This window comes from Narcine bancroftii, chromosome 6, assembly GCF_036971445.1.
Source record: "Narcine bancroftii isolate sNarBan1 chromosome 6, sNarBan1.hap1, whole genome shotgun sequence".
Lineage (NCBI taxonomy): Eukaryota > Metazoa > Chordata > Chondrichthyes > Torpediniformes > Narcinidae > Narcine > Narcine bancroftii.
Window position 1 is genome coordinate 242,098,330 of NC_091474.1, and position 24,519 is coordinate 242,122,848.

The 24,519-nt window shown below is 42.1% G+C and overlaps 1 protein-coding gene across 9 annotated transcripts in view; it reads left to right on the plus strand.

Moving 5' to 3' along the window:
• LOC138737182 (CSC1-like protein 2) overlaps positions 1 to 10,405 on the plus strand; it is a 243,333-nt gene extending 232,928 nt beyond the window's left edge. For all 9 annotated transcript variants that reach the window (XM_069887811.1, XM_069887809.1, XM_069887812.1 and 6 more), the window contains 2 exons: positions 4,294 to 4,371; positions 7,156 to 10,405. In XM_069887811.1, coding sequence (XP_069743912.1) covers positions 4,294 to 4,371; positions 7,156 to 7,308 — 231 coding nt within the window. In that variant the 3' untranslated portion in view covers positions 7,309 to 10,405. The remainder of the gene's footprint in view (positions 1 to 4,293; positions 4,372 to 7,155) is intronic.
• Positions 10,406 to 24,519: the final 14,114 nt, after the last annotated feature.

Here is a 24,519-nt window from a genome sequence, read left to right on the forward strand (position 1 = left end):
GGTTAGACTGAAGGTGTGACTCTAAAGTAAATGCTATTCAGCCCATTGGATCTTCCACACTCCCTAGTCTACCCTCTGGACACTGCCTTTAATTGCTCCTGTCTTAAACTAATGAGTCCCTGTTTTACTGGGGTAACTATCCTTCCTTCTTTCACAAATCCCCGCAGAATTTTTATACGTTTGCTTGGTTTTCTCCTCTTGTTCCTCTGGACCTGTATGAATCCAGGCTGCGTCGACATGGCCTTTCCTTGTATGGCAATCCTCACATCCCCTGGTGATCCTTTGCTCCACTCCCTGTGTGACTAAGACATCCTTTCTCAGCTAAGGAGACAAAACCGGCTCCTGATACTCCATGCAAGTGTTCTCGTACCCTCACCCTGTCGCTGCGAAATTTAACGTTCAAATTTATTGTTAAGGGAGTACATACATCGCATCATGTGCAACCCTGAGGTTCTAGCTGTAAGGCCAGGATACCACTTGACTTCACTGCTTGACGCAGCTGAATGTTTGTTCTTGGTGTAGGTAAGAGCACAGTGTGATCGAACCATAGAAAGCTGCAGCACAGAAGCAGACCCTTTGGCCCTTCTAGTCCGTTTCAAATTATTTTTCTGCCTAGTCCCACTGTTCTGCACCTGCGTCATATCTGTTCATACTGTCCCATTCACATACCCGTCCAAATTTTCCTTAAATATCAAAATAGAGCCGCAATCACCATTTCATCTGTAAGCTCGTTCCACCCTCTCTCTCTGTGTGAAGTTCCTCCAATATTCCCCTTAAACTTTGCCCCTTTCACCCTTAACCCTTGTCCTCTGGTTTTTATCTCACCCAACCTCAGTGGAAAAAGCCTGTATGTATTTAGTCTTTCTATACCCCTCCTAATTCTACATACCTCCATCAAATCCCTTCATTCTTCTCTACTCCAAGGAATAAAGTCCTAACCTGTTTAACCTTTCCCTGTAATTCAGTTACTGAAGTCCAGGCAACATCCTCCTAATCTTCTCTGCACTCTTTCTACCTTATTGATATTTTTCGTGTAGATCAGTGACTAAAACAGCACACATTGCTCCAAATTTCACCTCACCAATGTCTTATACAACTGTACCATAACATCCCAACTCCTGTACTCCATACTTTGATTTATGAAGGCCATTATCCCATAAGCTTTCTTTACAAACCCATCTACCTATGACGCCACTTTCAAAAAGTCTGCCAATCACCATGTTTCACAAAATATAGAAGAATAAGTAGCCCTATTGGTCCATCAAAACTGCTCTGCCATTCCAATCATGAGCTGATCTATCCACCCACTCAACCCTGCTCCCCTACTTTCTCCCTGTAATCCTTGACCCCTGTTTTGTCAGAGGTTCATTGGGGAAAATCAATTAAAAACCACCTAAAATACTAAAAGATATTTAATCCTTTTACAGGTTGAGTATCCCTTATCCAAAATGCATGGGACCAGAAGTGTTTCAGATTTTGGAACAGTATTTAAAAAATGCACTCATTCACTCAGACTTAAAGATGCATTCACATCACAGTACAATTATTTACATATGCACAATTAACTGAAGTAGACATATATCGAAAAATCTTCACTCAATAATGCACTATGTCCCATTCTCTGATCAGAATTTCTGAACTCTGTTACGTATTACCTTATGGGACCATGGGCAAAAAAAGTTTCGGATTTTGGATAATTTTGGGTATTTGGATAAGGGATACTGTACCTGTATAAGATTTGAACCCTTCAGCGTAGGTCGCTATGCAGTCACAAATTCTGAACATGCCCAACTTTGCTTGGGCTGCATTTTGTTCTGACTGTCACAAAAGGCTTGCATGTGTTTATCTCTGTTAGATATTTGTCACTCGCTGCTAGGGGATATGCCACCAAGGGAATTAAGTTGCAGATCAGCCATGATTGGTTAACCAGTCTGCAAGATCAAGGAGCTGTGGTCCACTTCTGATTCTGCATCCTTAAAATCCACATTGACAACATTTTTTATTGAGTCCCCAATAGCCAACACAGTGGAAATTTAGACCCCTGCCCATTTCTCTTCTAAATTAGTTTGTCAGTCACTGAGCTATTTGTCAGTGCCTGCCCAGTGTGTTCAGAATGCTGCAATACCAGAGCTCATTGCAGACATGGACATGGGTTTAAAAGGTGAAAGGAAGGCAAATGGCTGTATGTTCTGCACTCTGTCCTACCAAACATAGCCATTTTTAAGATAAACAGAAATTAGCTGGGGTCATATCTGAACAAGAGGAAGGCGATTTGTGTTTGTTAATTTTTTTTTTAATTTAGACATACAGCACAGTAACAGGCCATTCAGCCCACAAGCCCGTGCCACCTAATTTACACCCCATTATCCTACACCCCCAGTACATTTTGAACGGTGGGAGGAAACTGGAGCCCCTGGGGGAAAACCCATGCAGACATGGGAAGAACGTACAAACTCCTTAAAACAGCATGGGATTCAAACACTGGTCACAGTCGCTGGCGCTGTAAAGGCGTTGGGCTAACCGCTACGCCAACCGTGCCGCCCAATGTGACCTGGAATACGACTCAGACAAATCTCCATCCTGCTACCTTCATTGATTCTCTTTACTTTGTCAGAATGTCATGACATATTCTCCAATCCAAGCAACATCCTGGTAAATCCCCTCTGCACCCTCTCCATAACATCAACATTCTCCAGTAATGATGCAGCCAGAACTGAGCATTGTAACTCTGGGGGGAGGTGGGAGTCTGCACTGCCATTGCAGGGAAGTGGGTTTTACCTATTCCATCTTTGTCAAGCATGAAAACGATGGAGTGAATGTCCTCCAGTGATGCTTGTGTTCATTGTTTTTATTACATGCAAGGAGGCCATTTGGCCTATCGAGTCTATCTGGTTCTTGGAGTAATCCCACTCCATCCATTTCCCTCAAAACTGCTCTTGTTCCGTGCCCATTAATCCCACGTTCTCCTCTTCATTCTCTCCCCCACCCTCCTTTGATTCTTGTACCATCCATTATCAATGAGGCCAATTGACCCAATAACCAGCGCATCCTTGGGATGTGGGAGAAAGCCAGATCACCTGAGGGAAACCCACGCAGTCACCAGCAAACACACAAACTCCACGCTGACATTGCCTGAGGTGGGCATTGCTCCTGCATCTCTGGCACTTTGAGGCACCAGTGTTCAATTCTGCACCACCAGGTCACCCCATTATCCACTCATTATCTCACACTGTGGTCAGAACACAAGGACCACAAAGCTTCAGAATGCAACTCCAAACCAGAGGGTAGGAAGTAAATGTGACCCAGCCGTGTTGTTGGAACTCTGGCCAAGATGTCGGTGAAAGCAATTTGTTGGTCTCCAATAGTATCCAACAGCAATGACTGAAATTGGAGGAGCATCAACTAATATTCCATCTGGGCACCTTCCAACCTGATAGGATTAACATCGACTTCTCCAGTTTCCAATAGCCCACCATACCACCCCCCCCCCCCCAAATCTTTCCCTAGTTCTCCTTTCCTCTAGCATGTTCTCACCCTCTCTTCTCTTTTCGGTCTGTCCCCTTTCCCCAGCTGTGCTCTCACAGAGACAACCCTGCCTCCCCCAGCCAACTCTCACCTTTCCTCTCCTGCCTTCTTATCAAATCTAATCCACACCTTCTGTCTGTTGGTCACCCCCCCCCCCCTTTCTTCCCTTTTCACCAGCCTTTAATGTAGAGCCCCTTCCTGCTTTTTACTCATACCTTGAAACCTCAGGCCCAAAACGTCGATAATATATCTTCGAATGAATGTTGCGAGACCTGTTGAATTCCCCGCCAGCTGCAGACTTTCGTATTTTACTCAAATATTTCCTCCACGTTAATAGAACATGATAAAGAATTGGTAGCTTGTACAGCCCCTTGAATTGGTTGTTGCAATTGAATAAGGTCCATATCACTTGATTTCTTTATTGTTAATCTCATTCATGAAAATCTTCAGTGATTGACCAACCACTACTCTGAGTTCTTTAAATAACTTCTTATCCAAAATCATACTCCACCTTCTGCAATTAACCCACTGGGTATGTTCATGTCTAAATTCACTCTGAATCAACAGGGACATGAGAGGATCTATGGCTATTCTGCTTGAATTTTCTTCAGGGGAACGAAGGGCATTCAACTGAATATTCATGGATCAGCATACAAGATATGATCCTGTGATTGGGAGGAACACACTTTCGCTGAGGCCTCGGTTTGATTAGCCTTTGCTCAGTTTAGTTGGGTAGAAAAACCTGACGGATGTCGATCTCACTTTCAGATTGATCGCAGCGAGGTAGACGGGGCTGTTGAAGCAAACGGACAGCGGGAAGGCACTTCATCCCCATCGAAGGTTACGGTAAGTGGTTCTTTCATCTGATGGCTTTGTGTCGCCTGCTGCCCCGTGGCATTGCTCTCCCCCTCCTTCAGCTCCGAAGGTGTCCATTCTTATCTACTCAGTCAAGTTCATTTGTCAGCTCTTCCTTCTGAAATGGCAGTGGGTTCATGCTCAAAATCTCGCCGATTATCACAATACACCGTGTGCATTTCTGTGTTTCAGTGAGAGTGCATCAGGACCCCAGATGGTTGCGCAGTATTATCCAGGTGTCCACTTCATCAGAACGATGAAGAGATCCCGCCAGAAACATAGACAATTCGGGTTTTTTTTAAACCTCCTCCCACTGATGCTGCTGAGCTCCTCCAGCAGATTGTGTGCCACTCTTTAGGTAGTTATGGGCACTGATTTGAGGATCGCCTAACACTGCAGTCACCACGTCAGAAGCGACGATACCTACCCATTTTCCGGTTTATTACCGCAATCACGGCACAAGAAAGACCGCACAGGAGATTTTCATTTCTAGATACATAGAGGTTGACCGGCCTGGATAGTGCGCAAAAGGAAGTTTTCCCACTCTATTTTGGCATGCACAACGCATTCATCTTGGCGTTCTAAAACAAAAAAAGTTTCAGAGTGAATTGTATACATCTGAGCAGATACCAGCAGGATTTTCTGGAGTGATGTGAAATGGGAGAAAATGGGGATTGCCCCATTTGATTTTTGATTTTTTAGACTCTAAAACAGTTGAACAAATTTCTTGACCTCCTCTTCTTCCCTTCTCTACACAGACCCAAGTAAAATAATGTTGCCCTTGCTTCATACAAACCGATCCCTCACTATAACCCCATGCAGCTCTGTATTTTATTCTGCTGTACTTCTATATGGATAGACTTGCTAGACAGCACACAAAATAAACCTCTTTACTGCACCTTGTCACGCAAGACCATGAAGAACTTACTCTGACAGAGACCACACTGCTTTTTCCATCTCTCTCTCTGAAAGCACTATCTGAAAACCTGGTCAAGGAAATCTGCAAACCCGAGACTAAATACAAGCACCGTCACTCTGAGCACTGGTGCACCTTAGGGTTGTGTGCTCTTCCTGCTCCAGTTCACACTGCTGATCCACGACTGCATCACCAGGTGCAGCTCCAACAGTGTCACCGTTTAAAGATGACACAGTCGTCGGCCTCGTCAGCAACAACAAAGAGTCACCCTGCAGAGAAGAGGTGGAAAATCTCGTGAGATGGTGCGAGAGGAACAACCTGAGCCTCAACGTGGACAAGACGGAGATGATCGTGGACTTCAAGAGGACCAGGAACGACCACCCTCCACTACACATCAACAACTCTGTAGTAGAGAGAGTGGAGAGCACCACATTCCTTGGAGTTCACTTAACTAATGACCTCGTAGCAGCCCGTACACAGGCCAGCCCGCGAAATGGCCGACGAACACAGCAACCGGCTGTCATCCCAGGTGACCTCCTGACGGTGGGAAGATGGGGAACTGGCGAGAATGCAGGTCCATCCAAGGCCGGTGTTCCAATGACACGTGACCCTGACATCAGCGTCTGGGTCCGCTGTAAGCACGACAGTCAGAGAAATAAACCAGTCTAATATTCCAAGGCTTGGGTGTGTGTGTTGTTCTTCTCCACGCTTGCATAGCATGAACACTACAACCTATTGTAGACACACATCTCCTCCCCTGTCAGGAAAGTGCAGCAGTGTCTGCACTTTCTGAGAAGATTAAAGCAGGCAAGGCTATCAGCCACCATTATGTCAACCTACTCTATTGAGAGCGTCCTGGCCAGCTGCATCACAGTGTGGGTACGGTTGCTGCAGAGAAACAAGACTACAAGAGTGGCAGAGAGGATCACTGGAGTCTCCCTTCCCCTCCCCCCAACCCCCCCCCCACATATCAATGTGATCTACCAGGATCGTTGTCTGAAGAGGGCATGCCAAATCATTGAGGACCCCTTCCACCCTGCACACAGCATCTTTCAGCTGCTCCTGTCAGGGAAGAGATCCAGGAGGATCAGAGCCAGCTCCACCAGGCTGAGGAACAGCTTCTTCCCACGGGCAGTGAGATGCTGAACCACCAAAGGAACTGCTCCCACTAACCACCCGAGACTCTACTCTTCATGAAACAATATTTATATATTTATTTGTACTGATAAAATCAGCATGCCTTGCACTGAGGACCGGAGAATGCTGTTTCATTGAGTTGTACTTGTACAATCAGTTGACAATAAACTTGACTTGACCTTGGGCTTGCCTTTGGATTTGACTTTGGACTAGACCAGACTAAATGCAGTCAGATCTACCCATCCCACTCCCTCCCGTGCAACGTGCATCCACCCGGATGAATTTGCACAACCTGCCTTCCACAGTCACACTTGCCACTTTACAAAGGGAGGCATAGGGTTCCCAGACTTGCACCCTGTTCCTTTCTTTTTAAAATATTTTGTATTGAGTCTGACATATAAGCATAAATACAGAATTGATAATTACATTCATTTGTATACAAGTAAGCACGCACAAATAAAAGCTAATGGGGAAAAAAGGAGGTAGATAAAACTACATCAATAATTACTTATAAAACCTCAAAAACATTTAATTGAAATGATCTCTGCGACCATGTTAATCCCATTTGTTGGAATAATGTATAATATAAAGGAAGAAAAACTAAATCTAATCTATCCCCTCCCTCTAATCAAGGGGACTTGCATCCTGTCCCAGGGGGTGGGGGGGTGGGGGTGGTTTGCTGCATCAGTTCAGTACTAACCCGCTAATTCTCCTGTTCCCAGAGGTACATTGCCCAGGTTCTGCAGGATCCTCAGTCAGAGCCCACCGGAGAAGATGATGAGCTAACGTCGCAGAAGAGCACCAGGGAGGTGATAAGCGAAGGGGAGTTCCAGTCCTGCGAAGACCGTCTGATTGAAAATGAGGTTCATCATTAGTGGGAAATGAAGAGGAGCTTTCTTTTTTTCCAAAAAACAAACCACAAACATAAGTGCACATTTAGGACCAGGAACCAGAGCGTCACAGATTCACTAACTCCAGACTGCAATTATTAGTTGCTGGTCCGGGGTGATCTAGACCAGTACAATGCAAATTTGCTAAACTTGTATTTGTTTTGCTGATGGACAGTGCACTGCCAAGCTAGAAAAATTAATGGGTGAACCTGGAAGGAGAGAAAATAACTAATCATCCTTTAACCTGTCTAACCAAATATTAGCCACTACGTCCATCTCTATTAGCAGCTGAAAGTTTTTTACTGCATCTCTAACATTAGTCCAAGAAAACATTTCTGTCACCAGAATGGGAAATGAGCAATCAATCCTGGTTATATAAGCACATGTATGTGTTAGGATAGGGGGGTGGGGGGGGGGGGGGGGTGTGTGTGCATGTGTGCAAGGGTGATTGAGAGAGAGAGAGAGAAGGGAAGATGTTTTTAATCCTCTAAAGTGAAAGAGAATCGTAAATTCGATTTTCTGGATGAAGAAAATGAGCGTTCATTAACATTGTAAGAATATTTGTTCATGTGTGTTTAAGCTTGCAGAGTTTTTTTTTAAAGTGCAGTGTATTTTGTTGCCGTAGCCCATGCAAATTTAAGATAGCAGAGTATTAATCCAACATGTCCATGGTTCATGATTGGATGTTTCCTGCCCTTTAATTTAAAAAAAATTCATAAAAACTGCAAGGAAATATGACTACCGTGTACATCTGGAGAACAGTTGTGAAGCAAGATGGGCACCAAAGAGGGAAGACCACAGGCTGGAAGAAAAGGAGCTGCATTGGATCTGTTTCATCAAACGGTGGCTTCTGAGGTTCACTCTGAAGACCCTGAGCTGAAATTCCCAGCATGCTCTGCTTCCCAAAGCGTTCTCTCTCCCTTGAAGGTTTCACTCTCGCGCAGAGGCCACCCTTGGTCAAAGGTTGGACACATTGATCGTGAATACATTCCCTGCTCAAGTGGCTGGTCATTTGGTGGGGGGGCGGGGGTGAAATGCAGTGGTTAAATACTCCTTTGTTTACGCAGGGTGTTTAAATCAAACCAGTTAAACAACCTGAACAGAAAATGATACAGTATTCCCAAATCTGCAGTGAGCAGACATTTTAAATCATTTGTTTTGGATAGAGCCAGCTGAGGAATTCATTGGAATAATCGTGCATTGAGCCTGCTCACAGAACTTGTGGAACAAGTGAAGGTGAATGCCTTTTGTACTGTCTCCCACCCTTCTACCACACTGAACATGAGAGGCAGAGGTGTTATCCTACAGCACCCAGATTGAATTGCTGCAGACTGAAGTTTATTGTGGTCTTGACCATAGAGGATGCACTTGTTAATAATGAAAGGATTGACACCTTGAATCACCATTATCAATCAACAGGGATGATAAAGTTCCAACTAAAGAGCACTTAGAATCCAAACAGAATTATTTGTCTGTTTCTTCTCTCGACAATGACTACATTGCCCATACAAGTAAGGACCCCAAGACGATTAATTTGACCAACCACCCCTGGATCTGCATCCATCCCGGATTTGGCGGTGATTTATCGAAGTCTCCGTCTTCTGTCTCTCAATTTCTTTACTCTTTCAGCAGGTAGAAAGAGTGAGCAAATGCAAGCCAGTGTTGGGGATGGGGGAATATGACACATCACACTGGAAACCGTGCTGCTCCTTTATTCCAGGACATGCTGCCACTCACCAGTTGCACAACTAGCCTGTTCACACTTCGCTTGTGGTTCGGTCTTGAAAGAAGTAAGCGCGGTCTTGGCCCAAGGCGTCTTTAGAAAGTCGGGTGGGTCAAGAATTACATTTCTTCATGGCGCTGGCACAGTGTTTGGGGTCAAAGAGGGTGGTTGTCTTCACAGTCAATGATTCGTGTCAGTTCCAGACGTTGCTTTTTCATGATGACCGAAAGGCAGCGATCCCCAAGATAACTTGGATGGTGGATTGCCTTGAATGTTGATAGAATCCTAATGAAGTGCTTTCCGGAGAACCAGGCACTCCATGCCTTCTCGATAAGAAAACTGCAGTGAATCAATCCGTCTGCAAAACCACGGAACTGTCACTTGTGCACAGCTTGTGGGACTTCCAGCCGCATTGACCCTGTGAGACCCAAGGCACACTGCGCTGCTTTTGAAAGATCATTCTCCTGCTGCACCAAGTTCAAAATAATGGGAATTATTGGAGCAGGGTTTGCTCCGTTACAGCCCGACATTGCGTGGGCAATAACACCAACTAAAATACCCTTCCCTGCACCCAAAAATGAGCACCCTGAGTTTGGGAATGTATTGATTCAGTATCATTGGGATGAGCATCCAAAAAACATGATGGGCTGGAATGGCCACCCCATGATTAATTTCTCTTCACACATGTGAGCGTCCACACGCGTGAGTGCCACATGGGTCTTTAAATTGTGTTGGGGTAACATGCTTGGATGGGGTTTAGATGAATATAGCTGAATGTACTAAAGTGCAAGTATTGTACATATAATATAGATCGGTGAATTGCTTTAGTGTGCCCTGTGGTCAGTGATGTCAGCAAATCATGAATTATCATTTTGAAACTGTCTGTTAATGTATAGTCACGTGTAAGAATGTGTAGAAATCCTCAAAATATACTCCTTCCCCATGCATTGTTTTTGGTTATTGAACACTCAGTGAAGTGGCCAGAATTTGAATCAAAATCTCCACAAGGTTCCCCGTCAGATACAATTGCCTTCTCGCGAGTTGTTTTAGAATAACGGGCTCGGCTGGAAGTCGAGTGTGCAAGGAATGATGTTGGTCTAACCTGCAGATATTTAAAGAATTGGGCTGATGCTAACATGGAAATAGATCTCACTGGGAAATTTGGGATTATCCAAATGAGCTCCCGGGACCTTTTACCCAATGCATACTAGACCTGACTTTAAATCCTTAATAAGTAATCCAAGTGCAAAACAATACAATCCTCTGCATCTGCTTCCAAACTGTAGAAACAATTGCAGCTCACTGAAAGTTTATTGTATGTTCTTGTATGTGATAAAAGAAGCTGGTGTTCTACTCTGATCTTTGTCGATGGTATTGCCTTTCGTTTTCCGGGGAGTCGAATGATTTTCTAGTGACCATGTGTCCATTGTGAATGAAGTGAATGATGCTTATAAACCACAAAAAAAAATAACTCCCATTGATTACTGCAGTTTGTTCTTGACTAACTCGCAATTCCCGTTTAGTTTGGTGTATCCAAACTAACATATGGAAAAGAATGACGATAATTTAATGCTTAAAATACTGCAGGGTTAATCCAGCCAAGATAGAAGAAGTTGGGGTGACAGGGTTATTGAAGCGGTTAGTCCGACACCAATGATCCGGGTTAGAATCTGGCATTGTCGGTAAGGAGTTTGTACGTTCTCCCTGTGATTGCGTGAGTTTCTTCTGGGTGCTCCAGTTTCCTCCCACCCTCCCAAAATGTACAGGGTTTGTAGGGCAATTGGGCAGCATGGGGCTGGTGAACCAGAAGGGCCTGTTACTGTGCTGTATCTAAAAATGTTTAAAATTAAAATCTGCAGTATAACCATGGACACTTCACGGTGTTGTCCTGACCTAATAACCTTCTCTAACAGCTGCCTAGAATTTTCCAGCTGATTGTAAATGATCTTATTGTACCTGCCTCAACCACCTTTGCTGATCACAAAATAAAGAAACAAAGTAGGCCATTCAGCCCATCAAGTCTGCTCCAGCATGAGCTAAATCATTTTCCCATCTAGTTTCAATTTCCGGCCTTTTTCCCATATCCCTTGATACCCTGACTAATGAGATACTTATCAATCTCTTCCTTAAACTCCCCTAATGATGGGGCCTCCACAGCTGTATGTGGCAATGAATTCCACAAATCCACGACCCTCTGGCTAAAGAAATTTCTCCTCATCTCTGTTTTAAATGGGTACCTTCTAGTTCTAAGACTGTGCCCTCGTGTCCTGGATTCACCACTAAGGGAAACATCTTATTCACATCTACTCTGTCCAAACCTTTCAGCATTCATAATGTTTCTATGAGATCCCCTTTCAATTTCTTCTGTACACCAATGAATACCGTCCAAGAGCCAATGTGTTAGCCCTTGTATTCCGGGAATCATCCTTGTAAATCTTTTCTATGCTCTCTCCATCATCAGTACATTCCTTTTAAGATAAGGGGCCCAAAACTGCACACAATTCCCCCAATGAGGTCCCACTGATGCCCCATGGAATCTCATCAACACCTCTTTACTCTTATAGGCGATACCTCTTGAAATGAATGCCAACATAGCATTCGCTTTCTTTACTGCCGATCCAACCTGGTGGTTCACCTTTAGCGTACCCTTTGCACTTCCGAATTTTGAATTTTCTCCCCATTCAAATAATAATCTGCCTGTTTATTTCCTCTTCCAAAATGTAAAACTGTATATTTCTCAACATTGTATCTCATTGGCCATTTCTTTGCCCGCCCTCCTAAACTGTCTGAGTCTCTCTGCAACTTTTTGGTTTCTTCAACACTTCCTGCTCCTCCACCAATCTTGGTGTCATCTGCAAACTGGCCACAAAACCATTCAATCCACAATCTAAATCATCAATATACATTGTAAACAGAAGCGGCCCCAACAAAGACCCCTGCGGAACACCACTAGTAACCGGCAGCCAACCAGAACTGGATCTCTTTACTCCCACCCTTTGCTTCCTGCCTGTCAGCCAATGCTCCACCCAATCTAATATCTTTTTCCTCTAATTCCATGGGCTCTCATTAAGCAGCCTCTTATGTGGCACCTTATAAAAGGCCTTTTGAAAATCCAAATATACAACATCCACAGCCTCTCCCTTGTCCATCCTACTTTAGGTTTTCTCAAAAAATTCAGTAGGTTGGTCAGGCAGGATCTTCCCTTCATGGTTTGGGCCTATCATGTCATGCACCTCGAGGTATTTTATAACCTCGTCCTTGAGGATCAACTCCGATAAATTTCCAACTGCCAATGTCAGACTAATAGGCCTGTAATTTATTTTTTTCTGCCTCTCTCCTTTCTTAAACATTGGAACTGCATTTCCAACCTTCCAACCCTCCAGAACCATGCTAGGGTCTATTGATTTCTGGAAAAGCATTTCCAATGCCTCCACAATTTCCAAAGCCGCCACCTTCAGAACCTGTGGGTGAACCTCAACTGGTCCGAGATGAAGACCAGTTCTACCCTTAGTCCATTCAGTTTACTAAACACAATCTCTCTACTAATCCTTAATTCTATTCCCTGAGACCCCTGACTATCAGGTGTCTTGCTATTGTCTTCCTCAGTGAAGACTGACACAAAATATTCATTTAGTTCCTCTGTCATCTCTTTGTTGCCCATTATAATTTCTCCAGCAACATTTTCAATTGGTCCTGTATCTCCCCGTGTCTCTCTTTTACTCTTCATATATTTTTTAAAAACTCAGTGTCCTTTTGTAAGTTATTTTCCAACTTTCTTTCATAATTCAACTTTTCTTTCCGAATGTCTTTCTTTGTCCCTTTCTGTAAGTTTTTAAGTTTCCCAATCCTCTGTTTCCCCACTAAGTTTGCTTCCTTGTCTGCCCTTCCTTTTGCTTTCATTTTAACCATAACCTCTCTTGTTACCCACATTTGTGCCATGTTTCAGTTCATAATTTTCTATTTTCTTGGAATATATCTATCCTGCACTTTCTTTATTTCTTGTAGAAATATCAGCCACTTTTTCTCTGCCGTCCCTCCATCTCACTTTCCAGTCAATTTGGGCCAGTTCCTCTCTCATCCCACTGTAATTTCCTCTGTTCCACTGAAATATTGACATGCCTGATAACAGATTTTTCTTTCCAAATTAGATCACTACTTCCTAAGGGTTCCTGAATCACCTCAGGTTCATTACACATCATCCAGTCCAAAACTGCTGATCCCCTGGTGGGCTTATCGACAAGCTACTCCAAAAGGCATTCCATGAACTAACTCTCTTGCGATCCAGGACCTTCCTGACTTTCCCAATCCACTTTCATGTTAAAATCCCCCATCATTATTTTGACATTTTCCTTCTGACACACTTTTTCTATTTCCATCTGTAACTCATAGTCCACTTCCCAGCTACTGTTTGGGGACCTGTATACAACTGCTATTAGGGTCCTCTTACCTTTACCATTTCTTAACTCAACCCAGGTGTATCCCATCCTTTTTATATAGGTCATACCTCCCATAAATAGATCCCAATGATCCAGGAACTTGAAACCCTGTCCCCTGCACCAGTCCCTTAGTCATCTGTCTCATTTTGCTATCTTGCCTGGCACAGGCAGCAATCCTGAGATCACGAGCCTGGAGGTCCTGTTCTTCAACTTTCTTCCCAACATCCTATAATCTTCCCTTCAGGACCTCCCCCTCTTTCTGTCTACGTCATTGGTACCAACATGTACCAAGACCTCTGGCTGCTCGCCCTCTCCACTCAGAATACTCTGGACCCAATCCAAGACATCCCGTACCCTGACACACCATCTGGATATCCCTATCATACTCGCAGAATCTCTTGCTCAAGATTTCGCCTCGAAGAATTCCCTTCAAAATATCATTTGAGATGAACATCTCAAGATTAACACGCCCAAGGTGGCAGCGCCTGTGCTCGGCAGTGGGGTTGCAGACTCCGGGGGGGTGGGGGACAGCGGACACCAGAAACTGGGAGAACTCCACCCTTCCCCCTTGCTGAGGCCTCAGGCACTGAAAGCTTTCTGATCATATCGGAGGTTTGGATCCGGACCTCGGGTTACTGATGAATTGAGCAGGAGTCTGAGGGGCTGTGGGAACAATGGAGGCAAATCCACGGGCACTCGGTGACTCTGGTCCTCGTAGAAAAATGGCAACTACAGACTCCAAAGGTGATCAAAAGCTGTGAAGCAGCCGAGCTCTCTTCTGTACCTTAACTGTATAAGGTACTGGTGAGACCGCTCCTGGAGTACTGTGTCCAGTTCTGGTCTCCGTATTTGAGGAAGGATATACTGGCTTTGGAGACGGTCCAGAGGGGTATACTAGGTTGATCCCTGGGATGAAGGGGTTGACTTATGATGAAAGATTAAATCGTCTAGGATTGTATTCGCTCGAGTTCAGAAGAATGAGAGGAGATCTTATAGAAACATAGGATTATGAAGAGTATGGATAGGATAGATGTAGGAAGGTTTTTTGAGCTGGCCGGGGAAACTAAAATGAGAGGACGCAGTCTCAAGATTCGGGGGAGTAGATTTAGGACAGAGATGAGGAAAAATAGTTTTTCCCAGAGAGTAGTGAATGTTTGGAATTTTCTATCCAAGGAAGTGGTTGAGGCTGCCTCATTAAACATATTTAAAATTCGGTTAGATAAATTTTTACATGATAGAGGAATTAGGGGATATGGGGAGAAGGCAGGTAGGTGGAGTTAGGTCATAAATTAGATCAGCCATGATCGTATTGAATGGCGGAGCAGGCTCGATGGGCCATTTTTGGCCTACTCCTGTACCTACTTCCTATGTTCCTCCCTGCACCAATGAAGCAATTAAACATACCAGATAATTCACTAACACCTGTGAAGTCAAATGTCCCAAACATTATGGTGCCCTGAAATGAGGGGGCGATGTATAAAAAGTGCTGTAATTTCTACATGGTCAAAACAAAATGTATATAAGTAACTTTGAATAACATTATGAGTGTGCGCTTTAATTTTGTGTGAATTGTTTGATTATAAATGGAAGCCTGTGGAGCACAGGGGAAAATAAAGGAAAAATAGTGTCTTTATCCCAAACATTTGGAGGGCACTGTAATCCACTGAAAGTGGTGTAGAAAACAGGAACAAGCTATTCAGCCCTTCATACCATCATGACTGTTCATACTTGGTCAGTGCCCTATCTCTGTTTCCTCTCCACACCCCTTGATCCTTCAGCCAAAAGGCCCACATCCATTCCCCCCCCCCCCCCCATTGAATATACCGAATGTTCATTCTTCAACAACTTCCTGCAGGAGGGAGTTCCACAAGTCCACAACCCTCTGAGTGAAGGCATTTGGGGATGCAAGGTAACATTGCAGCTCTATTGAAAAGTTTGGAGAGACCCCACTTGGCACATTGCATTCAGTTCTAGTCACCTTGTTGCAACAAGGATGTTGGAGCTTTGGAGAGGATGCAGAGGGGATTTAGCAGGATGGAGCGTGGATTGGAGAACTTGTCTTGTGAGGCAAGGCTAACAGTGAGGGCTGTTCTCTTTGGAGTGATGGGGGGGATGTCCTGAAGTGGGTTTTCAACAGGACCTGGAATTGTACCTTCTGGGAGATATTGTAGAAATACAGTTTAGACTTGTCCAAACCCTAAATTCAGTTTGTGAAGGTCACCCTGTTGGTAAAAAGTGTACAGCAGTTGTGTTCCCCTGGAGAAGATTCCGTGCATCTTCAGGAAGTGTGGCCAGCTGAATCTGAAGCACACAGGGGTGCAGATGTGAGCTATGTCCATCTTCCCCCCACCACCACCACCAAACTTTTTTGAGCTTTGAGTAATGGGGGGGGGGAACCATCCCACTAGGCATATAAAGGAGAGGGTGAATGGGAGGGCGGGTCATAGACGACGTGTTTTAGTTTTTATTCTCATTTTCATTGTTAACCCCCTACCTTTTAATGTTCATTTAATACTTGGGGGGTCCTGAGGCAGGTTGCTTGGGAGAAGGGAGGGAGGGAATAAGGGAAGGGAGAGGGGAAATGCTGGACTCTGTGAATTAAAATTGATCATGTATAGAAATACTCTCAACATTGAATTGCTTTATTATAATGTTATATATTGTATATTGTTTTCTCTTTAGTGATTTTAAAGACAGTTTAGTTATAACTGAATTTTAACTGAAGAGTTAAATTTCCTTTAAAGGGGAAGGTGTGGCAGGGTATGTTTTTGGGAGATAAATTGGGAAAGGTTTTTCTAGAGTTGGTCGCATACAAACACTTTAAAACAGATCTTATTTGAAATACTGGAGCTCTGCCCATGTTAGACATAATGGCACCACAGCTTTTGCAAGAGCTTTGAGGAGTGCTCAAGAGACTTCACTAATGGATTGTTGTTTACCAAAAGCAACAGATGAAAGCTTGTCGGAGCCGCTGCTGTCTGGAGGGGAATTTGCTGTTGTAAAAGGGTCATGTGGTTTTGCAAGCAGAGAAAGTCAACAGGCTTTGAGAGAGAGAGAGAGAGAGAGAGACACACACACACACACAGATCACTTGACAGTGTTACAGCCAGCAGAAGTAGCTGGGACTGGAACAGGATAAGCTAGCAAACCTGTTTGGAAGCCCTTGTGGTTCATGCAAGAGGAGAGAACTGGCTGTCTAATGCTTCACTTGGAATAAGGGAAACAAAAAGGATCCCTGTGGTGACCTGAAAAAAAGAGGTTATCATCTGGAGAACCCTGAGGGGGCAAGTTTCTTCGGCAAGACACTGGAGTGGTTGATGGAAGTACATCAGTTGTGGATGTCCAGAAACAACAAATATCTCTCTGAAAACTGACAAGAACCTTCCTGAGTGGTAACCATTTACCTTTCAAGCACCAAAGCCTGTTGAACTTTATAAATGTTCAATTCTGTGCACAGTATAAGAATGGCCTGCAACCAGTGAACTTGGAGGAATGAGAAGTGAGATTGGACTGTGAACCAAAGAACTTTTCTGAACTTACACCCACTTTACATACACGTGCACTAAGAATTAGAAGGGGGTTAAGTTAGGTTAGTTAAGTCCATAGTGATAAGTTAAAGTGTGATTCTATTTTCATGTTTAAGGATAATTAAAAGCAACTTTTGTTTAAGTAACCATTTGTCTTGGTGAATATCTGTTGCTGCTGGGTTTTGGGGTTCTCTGGGCTCGTAACATTTCATGGGGGATCATCCTTTTGGATTGCAAATTGGAGTTTTTGTGATTTATTCGTTAATTTTTTTCAAGTTAATTTAAAGCTTGTGCGTGGAAAAACAGCAGCAATGGATATTGATAATTTTTTTGTCACAAACATCACCTGCAGAGCAAGAGAAAAGAGGAACTGATGGCATTAAAACTGACTAGTCTAGAATTGGACGTGGAAAATACAAATCCAGAGGATTATAGTGAAATATTATTATAAGTGAGTGAAAATTGGTTGAGAAAGACTTGGATAATTTTCCAGAGGATAGATGTGTTGAATTGCAATTGGAATTGGAGAAATAGAGGGTGGAAGAAGAAAGAGAAAAACAAAGGCTGAAAACGGAGGAAATATGAGTTAGAGGGAGGGAGATGAAATACAAAGAGAATATGACTTGGAAAAGATTGAAAGGGACAGACAGTTTCAATTACAGAAGTTAAAAATTGAGAGGGAGTAAAGTAAGAGGATTGAGGCTGTAACTCCTGGGGAGAGGTTTTTGGCGAGTAGAGAGGTAAATCTAGTGCCTACTTTCAGCTTTTTGAAAAGGTTGCTGAGGGCTCAAAATGGCCAAAAGAAAAATGGTCTTTAATGCTCCAAAGTGTATTGAGGGGAAAAGCACAAGTTGCATCCTCAGAGCTGGACTGCAGTGCAGGTGGTAAATTATGATCCTGTTAAACAAGCAGGTATTGAAAGCTAATGAGTTGGTTCCAGAAGCATATAGGCAAAAATTTAGGAGTTTGCTGAAAACATGGAATCAATCTTATATTGATTTTGCTCCAAAGAAATCTGTGTTTTGACTGGTGGGGCACCTCAAAAGGAATAAAAAATGATTTTGACAGATTGAGAGAATTAATATTAATAGAGGAAATGAAAAGGTGTGTCCAAAGGATGAGGGAGAAGTGGGGACGTGGCTAGATTAGCAGACAAATTTGCTCTGATTCACAAAAGTACATTCTAGAATAATAGGCATTTTCTGAGAGTTCATGTGGAACAGAATAATAAGCCTGTTCATAAGGTTAATATGGAGCAGTATTGTAAGCCTGAAATTAAGTCTGGTGGTAATGTAAAGAGAAAAGATAGTTGGAAAGGACAGAACTTCTGGATTTGTATGTCATTTTTGGAAAAAACCTGGACATGTTATTGTGAATTGTCTAGTGTTGAAAAAGAAACGAGAAAAGGAGTTTTACCAGTAGCATATATTCAACAGTGAAATTTAAGGATGTTCCAAACCTGGTAAGGATGTCATGGATGCTTTCAAACCTTTTGTGTCCAGAGGGCTTGGTTTCAGTAAAGGAGGGAGAATCACAGGTTCCAGTTAAAATTCTTAGAGATACTGAGGCCGCTCAGTCACTGTTGTTGGAGAATGTTTTAACTCTGGATCAGAAGACTGGCATCACATGTCCTTTTACCGCAGCCTGACAAACACAAGAAGCAGAAAGAGCACCTCCCTGGAAAAAGCACCATGTGCAACAAGTGTTCGTCGAAGTTTCGTTTTTAAGTCAACTCTATAGCTACTTAAAATCTTGGACATTTTATGAGTGTACAATGGCCAAAATGTATTAAAAATGCTTGGGTTATTATGTCTGATACATGCCCGTCCCTCTTTTACCTTTTTTTCTGGAGAATAGCAGTTTACTTGAAGGAAACACTCTGGGCCACATGAGCCTGAGCAACGTATTTGAGAAACTGATTTAAAGAGCAGGAGCAGCAAATTGACGGAGAAATCTGGTGCAAATGATCCAGGCAGCTGGTTACTGATTTTGAAGGACGTCGTTACTAAGGTAACCATCGTTGGTCTACAAAGCCCAGGGGCATCGGTTTAATTGATACCTCCGCGCCCAAGTTCTTGATATTAACAAAGCAGAAGTCTACTTTGTTTCTATTACTTGTATTTTATTTTTGTGGATGCATGTTAAAAAGAATCCATCTTGTAAAAGAACAAGTTTAGACCCGTGTGATAGTACCGATTCTATCACCAATGTGTCTATGTACAGATGGTAGTGTAGGATGACTGTGATTGGCTGGGAGCGTAACCACGCCTAGATTCTATCACCAATGTGTCTATGTACAGATGGTAGTGTAGGATGACTGTGATTGGCTGAGAGCGTAACCACGCCTAGATTCTATCACCAATGTGTCTATGTACAGATGGTAGTGTAGGATGACTGTGATTGGCTGAGAGCGTAACCACGCCTAGATTCTATCACCAATGTGTCTATGTACAGATGGTAGTGTAGGATGACTGTGATTGGCTGAGAGCGTAACCACACCTACTGGCAGGCCTTAAAGGGTTGCTCCTAGCCAGACCAGGTCATTCTGGACTGGTCGACCTACTTGTGATATGCTCCAGTCTTCTAGTTAATAAAAGCCTTGGTTTGGATCAACAAGTCTTTGGTTCTTTCGACGCGCTCTACAACTTGTGACCTGTTTTTTTTAACCTCACGTTGAGTGAAGCAAATGGTGCATGTGTATGTGTGTTTTTGTTCTGGAAACCAGCTTGGATGTTGGGTGCCAGATATTGTAAATATTTACGCTGTTACTACAGGTATTTCTAAATTGGTCACACCAAGATTTGGGTCCTGGTGAAGGAAATCTTATGATTATTTTTTTCCTGCTTTAAAACTATCTCAAAGTCAAAAATAAGGTAACAAGGGCCTGTCTGATTCTACTCGTTCTACCAATCTCCTCCATCATCACGAGTTCCTTTTTGTTTCTCTTATTCCAAGTGAAACATTAGATAGCCAGTCCTCGTGGGAGTCACGTGATGGAGTAGTGGCCGGACGGTGAACTCCAGCCCTCTCCAGAAAAGTCGGGAAAAACAAGAGAAAATACAAAGGCACAGAAATACAAGTTAAAGAAAAGTGAATATAAAGGTGGAAAGAAGATGGAGACAAAAGGAGAAAAATCAAAATCAACGGAAAGAAGAGAGGAAGAGAAGACAACGGAGGAAAAAGGTGAAGGCCTTACCTGTCCGAAGAGGCCCGCTGTGGAGAGAAGACCCCACTACCTCAGGTCGGTAGAAAGAGAACTACAACAATGGCTCACAGAGCCGAGTAAAAGTGCGCAACCGCGCATGCGCGACTCCTCGCGCATGCGCGATGCGCATACAAAAAAACACACCGACGGGAGGGGGGACCAGCTGGGGAGTCGATCTCCACAGACGGCAACGACAGCTGCAGAACACCTGCAGCAAGAAGAGACCACAGAAGACAATAGAAACAAGAAAGAAGAGGAGGAAAGGGCAACAAAGAAACAACAGATGGTCAACCTAGAGGAAGAAGAAGAGGAAGAGGAAGAGTACAGGGAAATAGAAGAAGAAAAGATAGGCAAGGTAAAGGAGGTACTTGCTCTTGTTAGAGGATACATGGAGTCATTTAAAGAATGGCAAACACAGGAATTCAATGATTTAAGAAGAAGAATAAACAACACAGAAAAGAAAATAAATAAAATGGATATGACCTTAACAGAAATGGGGAAAAAAATGGACAAGATGGAAGAACGGGCAATAGCAGCAGAAATGGAGGTAGAAGACTTAAAAAAGAAATTGGAGGAATCTAATAAAAAAACTAAAGAGACACAAGAATTACTAGCCCAAAAAATAGATATAATGGAAAATTATAACAGAAGAAATAACATAAAGATAGTGGGCCTTAAGGAAGATGTAGAAGGCAAGAATATGAGGGAGTTTATAAAAGAATGGATCCCAAAGGCCCTAGGATGTCCAGAACTACAGCAAGAAATGGAAATAGAAAGGGCACATAGAGCATTGGCCCCTAAACCACAACCACAACAAAAACCAAGATCTATTGTAGTAAAATTCCTAAGATATACTACAAGAGAAAAGGTACTGGAGAAGACAATGGAAAAAGTAAGAGAGGGCAACAAACCACTGGAGTATAAAGGGCAAAAAATCTTCATCTATCCAGATATAAGCTTTGAACTCCTAAAGAAGAGAAAAGAGTTCAATGCAGCAAAAGCGATTTTATGGAAGAAAGGATATAAATTTACACTGAAGCATCCTGCGGTATTGAAAATATTTATTCCAGGACAACAAAACAGACTATTCTCGGATCCAGAAGAAGCACGAAAATTTGCAGAACAATTACAAAAATAGACTGAGGGATGAAGACGGGTAATGAGAGCAAAAATTATCACGATTGATATGTATGTGGGTAAAGACAAAAATAGACTGAGGGATGAAGACGGGTAAGGAGGGTAAAAATGACCACGATTGATATGTATGCGGGTAAAGAGGTATAAGAGTGAATAGAGACAATGGGCATATGTGAAAGTATCTGTAATTAGAGGAAAACATAGAAAGTATAGACAAGAATTAATAAGGGAAGGTAATAGAATAGAGAGAATAAGGAGGGAACTAAAAGAGTGACCTTTGTGACATATAAAAAACGAAATCTTTTCTGGGGGGGGCTGGGTGGGGGGAAAAGAGCGGTCACTGCAAAATCAGTTGACGCTTGCGAGTGGATTCGCAAATCCAAATGGAGAGGGGAGATGTGGTTGTCCGACAAGGGATAAAGGGCAACTCAGGAGGGGAAGGGGAGATTGGGGATAAAAAAGATAGAAATAGGAGAATAAGGAAAATGTTGGATGTTGTAGGAATGTTGTCTGGTAAAGAGTTGAAAATAAGAAAACAGAAATGGAAAAGGAGGAAAGGTAATGATGGAAAAACGGAAAGAGAAGATAAACAAAATATAAAATGGCTACGCTGAACTATATGACTCTAAATATTAATGGAATACATAACCAAATTAAAAGGAAGAAACTACTAAATTTACTGAAAAAGGAAAAAATAGATATAGCATTTGTCCAAGAAACACATTTAACTGAATTGGAGCACAAGAAATTAAAGAGAGATTGGGTAGGACATGTAACAGCAGCATCGTATAATTCAAAAGCAAGAGGAGTGGCTATATTAATTAGCAAAAATGTGCCATTTAAAATAGAAGAGGAAATAATAGATCCAGCAGGGAGATATGTTATGATAAAATGTCAGATATATTCAGAGCCTTGGAATCTACTTAATATATATTCACCTAACGAAGAAGATCAAAAGTTTATGCAAGATATCTTTTTGAAGGTAGCTAATACGCAAGGGAACATACTAATAGGAGGGGATTTCAATCTGAATTTGGATCCAAATATGGATAAAACGGGGAAAAAAATTAACAGGAAGAACAAAGTAACCAAATTTATAATTAAATCAATGCAAGAAATGAAACTTGTGGACATATGGAGGAAACAAAACCCAAAAGAAAAGGAATACTCATACTACTCGACTAGACATAAAACATACTCAAGGATAGACCTATTCCTGTTATCAGCCCACATACAAGGGAGAGTTAGGAAAACGGAATATAAAGCTAGACTATTATCGGACCACTCACCCCTGTTATTGGCAATAGAGCTAGAAGACATCCCTCCAAGAATGTATAGATGGAGATTAAACCCCATGCTACTTAAAAGACAGGATTTTAGAGAATTTATTGAAAAACAATTAAAAATGTACTTTGAAGTAAATACGGAATCAGTGGAAGATAAGTTTATACTATGGGACGCAATGAAAGCATTCATTAGAGGGCAAATAATAAGTTATGCAACCAAGATGAAGAAGGACTATAATCAGGAAACAGAGCAGTTGGAAAGGGAAATAATAAACATAGAAAAAAAATTAGCAATAAAGGAAGATACAACCAAAAGAAGAGAATTGGCGGATAAAAAAATAAAATATGAAACATTACAAACATATAAGGTGGAGAAGAATATAATGAAGACAAAACAGAAATATTATGAACTAGGGGAAAAAACACACAAAATACTAGCATGGCAGCTTAAGACAGAGCAAACTAAGAAAATGGTCTTGGCAACAAGGAAAAAAGACAAACAAATTACATATAATCCAAAAGAAATTAAGGAAAACTTCAGAGAATTCTATGAACAATTATACCGAACCGAAAACGAAGGGAAAGAAGGGAAAATAGATGAATTTTTGACTAAAATTGAACTACCAAAACTACAAATAGAGGAACAAAATAAATTAACAGAACCATTTGGAACAGTAGAAATACAAGAGATAATAAAAAATTTACCAAATAATAAGACACCAGGAGAGGATGGACTCCCAATAGAATTCTACAAAACATTTAAAGACCTAATAATACCGCCCCTCCTGGATGTAATCAACCAGATTGATGAGACACAAAACTTACCAGATTCATGTAAAACAGCAATAATTACAGTGATACTAAAACAAGGGAAAGATCCACTCTCACCAGCGTCATATAGACCAATATCTTTGCTAAACACAGATTATAAGATAATAGCTAAACTATTAGCGAACAGATTAGCAGAACAGGTACCGAAAATGGTAAATTTAGACCAAACTGGATTTATCAAAAAAAGACGCACAACAGACAATATTTGTAAATTTATTAACTTAATTCATGCAGTAGAAGGAAATAAAGCACCGGCAGTAGCAGTTGCTTTAGACGCAGAGAAGGCCTTCGACAGAGTAGAATGGAATTACTTGTTCAAAGTATTGCAAAAATTCAGTTTACCGGAGAAGTATATTAATTGGATTAAAGCATTATATAAGGGACCGTTAGCGAAAGTGACAGTAAATGGACATGTATCAAAGCAATTTAACTTAAGCAGGTCAACGCGGCAGGGATGCCCACTATCACCATTATTGTTTGCGCTAGCTATAGAACCACTAGCAGAATCGATAAGAAGAGATAATAATATAAAAGGAATAAAAATAAAAGACAGGGAATATAAAATCAGTCTGTTTGCGGATGATGTGATAGTGTACTTAACAGAACCAGAACTATCAATAAAAGAACTATATAAGAAATTGAAGGAATATGGAGAAGTGTCGGGATACAAGATAAACGTAAATAAAAGTGAAGCAATGCCTATGAATAACGCGGATTTCTCAAAATTTAAGGAGGAATCCCCATTCAGATGGCAAACGCAGGCAATAAGATACCTAGGTGTGCAAATAAACAAAAATCTAGGCCAATTATATAAACTCAATTACAATCCACTAATGAAAAAATTACAGGACGATTTAGAGCATTGGAAAGAGCTACCACTAACACTGATAGGAAGGATAAACTGTATTAAAATGAACATTTTTCCAAGGATACTATACTTATTTCAGGCATTGCCAATACAACTGACAGAAAAATTCTTCAAAGAGTTAAAGAAAATAATAAGGAGATTTTTATGGAGAGGGGGGAAACCGAGGATAGCACTAGACAAATT